Here is an 8,839-nt window from a genome sequence, read left to right as displayed (position 1 = left end):
CGCCCCCGCGCGCGCTCTCTCTCTCTCTCTCTCTCTCTCTCTCTCTCTCTCTCTCTCTCTCTCTCTCTCTGTCTAGCGCATAACTTAGCATCCTATTGTGCAGATACAAGTTGTAATGTTACGTCTGCTATGTATCTAAGTTATCTGATTTATCATAGGATGTGTCATAGAATGAGCTTCAGTTTATTGGCATAAAGTCACTCTTCACCTCAGGCAGCTATTCCTTTTTAGATGCTTCTTTATTAATAACATTGCTTCATCATAATCATAATCTAACATGTCCTAATCATGTGTTCATGTTTTCATAGACAGGTTTTCATGTCATATTTTTATTTTTAACATTCATTTTCATAACAATCTTCAGATTTTTTCATGATATCCTTTACGGCCATGCCCCGCCCCCCGCACAAGCCCCGCCCCCGATTACTCGAAATTTCCCAAAATGCCCATCCCTAGTGTGTGTGTGTGTGTGTTTGTGTATGTATGTATGTGTGTGTGTGCATAATTTATTGTACGGTTGGAAGATCCAAACATGGCCCATTATAAGATTTCTAACAGAGTCAGTCACTTATTATTATTTTTTTATCTGTTGGTATTTGATAGAATCCATGATGCCATGTGTCTAAACAAGATGTCCAGGACCTCTAGCAGAAATATAGGCCCACAACATCAAAAATACAGCAGTATTTTTCATTGTACACATGGGGTACTTTTTATTCCTGTGTTCACCAAACCCATCTTGAGTGTTTGCTGCTAAAAAGCTCCATTTTTTAGTTTCATCTGACCATTGAAGCCAGTCCCATTTGAAGTTCCAGTCGTGTCTGACAACAGAATATGCTGGGGATTGTTTTGGATGAGCTAGGAGAATTTTTCTTGAAACCCTACTCCCAAACAACATGTGGTGATGTAGGTGCTGTTTGACAATTTTTTTTCAGATTTTCTGACCCCGAGACTCAACTATTTTCTGCAATTCTCCAGCTGTGGTCCTTGGAGAGTCTTTGGCCACTCAAACTCTCCTCTTCACCGTGCATTAGGACGATATAGACACACGCCCTATTCCAGGCAGATTTGCAACATTTTATGTTGATTGGAAATTCTTAATTATTGTCCTGATGGTGGAAATGGGAATTTCCACTGCTCTAGCTCTTTTCTTAAAGCCACTTCACTAATTTGTGAAGCTCAGTTATCTTTTGCTGCACATCAGAAATATATTCTTTGGTTTTTCATTGTGATGGATGATTAAGGGATTTTGACCTTTTGTTTTCCCTCCCATTTATATTTCTGTGAAACAGGAAGCCATGGCTGGATAATTTCATGTTCATAATCACCCTGGAGTGCTCAAAATTGTGAATATGAATGGGAATATACTTCAGAGATATTTTTACTCATAAGAATTTCTAGGGGTGCCAATAATTGTGTCCAACGTGTATTTGAGAAAAACATTTAATTATATTTCCCCCCCATTTTAAATTCTTATTATGCAATGAATTTTTAAAATAAAAGATCAAAAGGATTAACAATGTAGATTCATTTTCACAGCCTTCTTTGATCACATTTACCAAGGGTGCCGATATTTTTGGCCATGACTCTATATATAGATATATATATATATACAAGGTATATATATATATATATATATATATATATATATATATATATATATACCTTGCTATGTGTACTGCGTTAGGCTAACCGAGACTTGTCATTTGCACTTATATTGTTGCTCTTTTGTTAGTTTTGACTGCTTTTGTCCTCATTTGTAAGTCGCTTTGGATAAAAGCGTCTGCTAAATGACTAAATGTAAATGTAAAATCTTATGCTTTAGATTGATGATCTAGTGGCATCACGCAAATATGTTAGTGGACTGGTTAGATGGAACCAAAGACCTTTTAAACAAACTTTCTGTGACATGCTTTAGCACATATTTAATTGCAAGGAACTGAAAGTGTCACTTCTGATGTGTTTATTGTACATGCATACATACATATAAGATTGTCACTTCCTGTCTAAAGGAGACTCCAGTTACCCTGGACGTGCCATTAGGCGTCATAAGCCGTATAGAGAAGATGGGCGGAGCCTCCAGTCGAGGAGAGAACTCCTACGGGCTTGAAATCACCTGCAAGGTATCGCTCACACAAAGCCCTAGAAATTCACATCCCATAACCGCTAATGTTAAGGGCAGCAAATGAGGGGAAAAGTGGTGGTGGGATCCTAAAGTGTTGCAAGCCAGATTTTAACTCGACATATTGCATGTCATGTGTAGTATCACACAGTGTTTAATAACCATTTGCTCCAAAAATGTTTTTGAATATTTTCTATACATGTTAGTACCTTCATCTGTTTTTAGAGCACTTACAGCTTCTGCTTTGATTTTGAATGTAAACTGCTATAGTATGAAAATGTGACAGCTTAGGTTAGAGCAGAAGTGTGACATTCTCAAATAATTTTGTGTGTGTGTGTGTGTGTATGTATCAGGACATGAGGAACCTGCGATTTGCTCTGAAGCAAGAAGGCCACAGTCGAAGAGACATCTTTGAGATTCTTTTCAAATATGCTTTCCCACTGTCTCATGGAATGGTCAGTGTTTGGTGTTTAATGTTATTCTTAAATGCTAATTTTTAGACTCACTCAGAAATGATTTAAAACTAAATTAATCACTTTTGTGCATTTTATGCAGTGCGATTAAGTGTCAACGTTTCAGGATTTCACAACTGGATTTCATCATTAGCAGAATGCATGAAATACTGGTTTAACTTACTCTTTAACGTATTCTTTCTTTGACTTTCACAGCAACTCTTTGCCTTTCTGAGTCAGGAGAAGTATGAGGAGAATGGCTGGAACGTTTATGAGGCCATGGAAGAGTACAGGAGGCAGGTGAGGACCAGATGCCAGGACATGTGCTAGTCTAGAAACAGTCGTGCTGCCCTTGTTCAAACTGCTCACACTTGCCATTCACTTGCTAATATAATATAATAAAATACAATATTGTTAATGTAGTTACTGCACAGTGCACTTTCATTAATGATTATGTGTTGTTTTTCTGTTCTGATTGTCAGGGTCTACCCAGTAGTGAGTGGAGGGTCACTTTCATCAATAAGAACTACGAGCTGTGTGACACCTATCCCACAATTCTTGTTGTTCCATACAAGGCCACAGAGGAAGATCTTAGAAGAGTTGCTACCTTCCGTTCCCGCTGCCGCATCCCGGTGAGCTCTTTCACAGATGACCAGTTTGAAAGGCCAGAATAATGGTGTGATTCTTGTTGGAAGGTCATATTCAAGCTTCTGCTGCATAATGTAGGCTGTTTAGTGGAAAATTTTGGAGAATGCCAATTGAAATTTTTGCACATAAATAAGAAAGCAATGCTTTTCAGATTTATTTAATTGTATAAATTACTTTCATATATTTACTGTGATATTTATTATTATTATTATTATATGTGGTTGGATATTTATATATCTCTGTATGATGATAACGTCATCATACAGAGATATAGGAGCTGCGCAAAAAATCGCGCGAATATGAACATGGTTTGGCGCAGCTCGTCAGTGAACAACGGCTCTGTGTAGTTAATGCTGCTCAATGTGAAAGCACGCAGGTGATGGAGATTTACCGCTGATTAAAGAACCGGCTTTACTGATAAGATGCGCGTTAAATATCGCTTGCGATTAATCGTGCAGCCCTATAATATACTAATAAAAAAGAAAATTCCTAATTTTGGCATCCAGTATGGTACCGATACATATTGTGCACCCCTAGATGATGATAAAGCTTTCTTTTGTTGTCCTCATCTTCAATTCAACAATGTGTTTTTTATTAAATGTTTGTTGATGACCTTACCTTCCGTAATGATGATGTGTTTCCTTCCCCTCTCAGGTGTTGTCGTGGTTCCATAAAGAGAACCATGCTGTGATCATGCGGTGTAGCCAGCCGTTGGTGGGAATGAGCGGCAAGCGCAACAAAGATGATGAACGTTACTTGGACCTAATCCGTGAGGCCAATGGTACTACCAAACTCACCATCTATGATGCCAGGCCTAATGTCAATGCTGTGGCAAACAAGGTAAGATCGCAGAGGGATACTAATAAGTGGGGCTTAGTGTCAGATCTGAGAGATTCAAATTCATCTCCAAGGAATTTTTGAGAGTTTTTGAATATGAAAACCCTCTTTGTTTACCTCATATCTAACTTATGGCCGTATCCACTGAAGGTATGGGCTGGTTACTGTTTTCCAGCCGGTCTTAGACTCTTGGTTTGTATTAGACAAACAAAACTGTTTGCTTTTGCATGAGTGTGTTGCCAAACTAATTAAAAGCAAAACCAACCACAATGTGGACCCAGATGTGGACCACAGTGGTGCTATGCCACACTGAACACCACTGACAGAGCATTTTGAAATGGCATTATTGATCCAATATTTTTTCTTGGAAAATGTGTTTTGGTAAATGAAGTGTGAAAGTAAGTGTGCAGAAATTCTCTACATGATCACATATCTTAACCTGTACACTTCTCACCCCTTACCCTGCAGGCCACAGGAGGGGGTTACGAGGGTGACGATGCATATCAGAATGCTGAGCTGGTCTTTCTGGACATCCATAATATCCATGTCATGAGGGAGTCACTGAAGAAGTTAAAGGACATTGTCTACCCCAATGTGGAGGAGTCTCATTGGCTCTCCAGCCTGGAGTCCACCCACTGGCTAGAGCATATTAAGGTTTGTTTTTTATTCCATGCATACCAATATATATTATAAACGGATGCACATAAGTGGTACGCAGGTGCGCATGCGCGACCAAAATAAAAATTGCGCTGTGTAAATTAGTTTAGACCGCTCATTAGCGTACCGACATGGTTGACGGCTGTTAATGCACAATTATAATTTTAGATTGACAAACTGTAATACTGTATAAGATTTCTATTCGAACTGAGAGCATAAATCTAGGCTATCCGCTGCCTTTTTCAAAGCACAGTGCAAAACTGTGACATTTCATTCACTGACACTCTTCAATCGGCAGTGCTAAACCCAGCAGCGCATGTACTTGCCGGCAACCCGCCAAAATAAAAGCTTGCTGATTTTAAGTTTAAAAATTATGAAAATTCATATAAAAATGTTTTATATATTAGCATTTTATTTTTAAATTTACTATAAAATAATTGTATTTTTATTTAATATTCCCTTTTTATTTTAAAATATAATATTATTATTACATCTTATTATTTTGTTTATTTTATTTTTTTAAATAAATTAAGTGCAATAATATTATTATCACTATCAGAATTTAAAAAATATTTTTATAAATTCTTACTTTTAGTACTTCTTACTAAAAGCACTTACTTTCACACTTCATGTACTGTTTAATGGGTCACACTCTGTGCAGTGTGAAGACCAAATCAAAACTCCAGGTGCTCTTTTGAGAACCAGGCTGAAAAACTTATGTGCACCCCTTATTATAAAACTCAACATGCTCTACTGTAACTACCTTCTATCCTGCACTAGCTGGTGCTATCAGGGGCCATCCAGGTGGCTGATAAGGTGTCTTCTGGGAGCTCTGTGGTGGTGCACTGCAGTGACGGCTGGGACCGCACAGCTCAGCTCACTTCTCTGGCCATGCTGATGCTGGATTCATTCTACAGGACTCTCAGGGGCTTCCAGGTGCTGCTGGAGAAGGAATGGATCAGCTTTGGACACAAGTTCGCCTCAGTGAGTCCCAGCTGGGTTTACAAAGTCTTGGATCTGGAAAACCACACATTTAGTGATGGAGTTTGAGTTCTGTCAGCCATGTTATCAGGATGATTGCTTTAATAGAGTTGATAGAGCATTAATAATAAGGGTAAACCACATCTGGGTGTTTTAGCTTTTGTTTTTTTTGTAAACAAAAAAACTAATTGTTATCAGTTGGTATTTACTTCATGCTTTATGTGTGTAGAGAATCGGCCATGGAGACAAAAACCATGCAGATCAGGACAGGTCACCTATCTTTTTGCAGTTTATTGACTGCGTGTGGCAAATGACTAAACAGGTAGGAATCTAATTGTCTAACCATGTGAACTGTCATACTGCTCCAAACCTGTATTGCTGTTTTGTTCTTTCTGTTCTGTGGAACACAAAAGGAGGTATTTTGCAAAATGTCTGAGCTGCTGTTCAGTCATTGTGGATGCTGATTTATGCTGTGAATCTAACAGCATCCGCCTTCACGTGACATTCCCAATCATGTGGATTCTGTTCAAATTGACTGGATTTAGCTCCTGTGATAATTTGCAGAACAACGGTAAATGTGACCGCATTGTAACACAAGACAGCATTCAGCATCATTGATATCAAACCTGGCACAAAACAACTTAACACGGTATATTTAAATATATGCAACCTTGAGATCTGAGTGGCAAACCACTTAAAGGGTTAGTTCACCCAAAAATTCAAATTAGCCCATAAATTACTCACCCTCAAGTCATCCTAGGTGTATATGACTTTCTTCTTTCAGACAAATCCAGTCTGAGTTATATTAAAAATTGTCTTTGATCTTTCAAGTTTTTCAATGCCACTCAGCGGGTGTTGCATGCATCAGTCCAAAAGAAGTTAAATAAAAAGCCCATCCATAAAAAAGTGTCTCACACAGCTCCGGGGGGTGAACAAAGGCCTCCCTATTCAAAACGTAATAATCACTTTAATCTAGCTTGCACTCACTGTTGTAAACGGAAGCAGCTCCAGGCGGATGGCGTATGAGTTCGGCTTTGCGCATGCGCCGCTCAGAAGTGACGAACGCGGAAGCGCAGGGGAGAGATCAAAATAAAACAACGGTCACTTATTAGATGTACAAAACGAGGATTTGTAAAGAAGAATGTCAGAGGATTTCGATATAAGCCAAGAGGAGACTGGTTTTCCTTTGCTAAAGTAAGGAAACTTTGTTTCCTTTGCTCCTGTTAACAAACGTTGGTTTTCACGAGACTCACCAGCGCATGCGCAACGCTGAACTCATACGTCATCAGCCATTAACACGGAGCTGCTTCCGTTTACAACAGTGAGCGCAAGCTAGATTAAAGTGATTATTAAATTTTGAATATGGATATTTTTCTTACAAAAACGCATCGATTAGCTACAGGAGGCCTTTGTTCACCCCCCGGAGCCGTGTGAGACGGGGTTTTTTATGGATGGGCACTTTTTATTTAACTTCTTTTGGACTGATGCATGCAACACCCGCTGAGTGGCATTAAACAGCTTGAAAGATCAAAGACCATTTTTAATATAACTCCGACTGGATTCGTCTGAAAGAAGAAAGTCATATACACCTAGGATGACGTGAGGGTGAGTAATTTATGGGCTAATTTTCATTTTTGGGTGAACTAACCCTTTAACAACACAAAGCTAGCTGTTGTATGTAGTCAGCAGTAGTATTAAGTACTTTATTGGCGCTTGAACATCATTGTCTAATATATAACACAGAAATCAGCATCTCAAATATCTCTTTTGTGTTAATCAACTAAAACATAATACAGATTTTGTACATTTGTAGATTTGGTTTTGTAAAATTATTTTATCCAGCTATTTAAGAGTTTAATGTGTTAAAGGTGCCATAGAATGCATTGATACAATATTTTAAATTGTTCTCTGATATCTACATAAAAGGTATGTGGCTTAGGAAAGGGCAAAAAATCTCAAGAAAAGGTTTTACATGTCCATTTACAACCCTAGGATTTGTCCCTAGAATGAAATGGTCTGATTTTTCCTTATTTGGAAGGGTCATGAATAATAATGTTGAGCTCTGCTCTGATTGGCTGTTTCACAGTGCGGCTCAATGTTGAGCTCTGCTCTGATTGGCTTGTTTCACAGTGCGGCTCATTTCAGTAGCTCACACAGCAGGAAGGAAACACAGGGAAAATATATATTTCAATACTGTCTCTCACAGTTATATCGTTGGGTAATTATACTGTATATAAAATGTGGGCAACAGGGAGCCGATATTAATATGCGGAGCATTGAAACTGCTTTCGAGTGCACGATCGCGTTTTACTTTCACTTTCGAGATTTGCGATCACACGTGCTCTGTGTAAAGTACAGCGGCAGTACCATGGGCGGGTATATGCAAATGTTGAGGGTGTAACTATCAGTGATCCCGACTGTAACGTCACAGTCGGTGTTATGTTCTGATTCACCTATTTTTCAGTGGTCTTTTGCATGCGCGAGATTTACATAAGGAGGAAACAATGGTGTTTGAGACTCACGGTATGTCATTTTCACGTACAGAACTGTTATTATTCAACTATGCCAAGGTAAATACAGTTTTCCATTCTATGGCACCTTTAATGCAAGTAAGTCTCTTTAACTGGGGATGCACTGATACCACTTTTTCCAGAACGAGTTCAATACAGATACTTTTATTTTCGGTACTTTCCGATACCTATACCTGTCATTTTTTTTAAATATTGGGTACAGAAACCAAAACAAAATATTAATCATGTTAGCTGGCTTCATTTAGCAATTAGACATTTCCTTCAGTTATTTTCACACTTAATTATGCCCGCTAAAATGTATTGTACAAGATTTTGTTACTTTCACTGTTAATTTTATTGTTCTATGGTATTTCATCTTTAATTTAATAAAGCAATAAGCCCCAAGAAGCCATGGTTTACAGTGAATATATAACAGCTAAGGGGTGTTGTTAGGCACGACGCGAAGCGGAGTTCACAACTGTTCAAAACAGTTGTGGTTGCCAAGCAACACACAAAGTAAACAAATGTGTATGTTTGTAGAGTAATTTACAACAGCTTTGAATGCGCCTCAACCAATCCGAATCAAGGACCGGAACGATCCATTTTGTAATACACATTAGAGCTGCTCCATT

At 38.4% G+C, this 8,839-nt stretch overlaps 1 protein-coding gene across 2 annotated transcripts in view; it reads left to right on the top strand.

The window, feature by feature from the left end:
• The window catches only part of LOC107593873 (myotubularin-like), a 40,576-nt gene that overhangs the window by 26,947 nt on the left and 4,790 nt on the right, over positions 1-8,839 (top strand). For both annotated transcript variants that reach the window (XM_016283754.1, XM_016283761.1), the window contains 8 exons: positions 2,013-2,123; positions 2,476-2,577; positions 2,791-2,874; positions 3,057-3,206; positions 3,877-4,062; positions 4,528-4,713; positions 5,497-5,700; positions 5,927-6,019. In XM_016283754.1, coding sequence (XP_016139240.1) covers positions 2,013-2,123; positions 2,476-2,577; positions 2,791-2,874; positions 3,057-3,206; positions 3,877-4,062; positions 4,528-4,713; positions 5,497-5,700; positions 5,927-6,019 — 1,116 coding nt within the window. The remainder of the gene's footprint in view (positions 1-2,012; positions 2,124-2,475; positions 2,578-2,790; positions 2,875-3,056; positions 3,207-3,876; positions 4,063-4,527; positions 4,714-5,496; positions 5,701-5,926; positions 6,020-8,839) is intronic.

Source organism: Sinocyclocheilus grahami, unplaced genomic scaffold, assembly GCF_001515645.1.
Source record: "Sinocyclocheilus grahami isolate Dianchi unplaced genomic scaffold, SAMN03320097.WGS_v1.1 scaffold10.1, whole genome shotgun sequence".
NCBI classification, from domain to species: Eukaryota; Metazoa; Chordata; class Actinopteri; order Cypriniformes; family Cyprinidae; genus Sinocyclocheilus; species Sinocyclocheilus grahami.
This window is presented reverse-complemented; position numbering and strand designations above follow the sequence as displayed.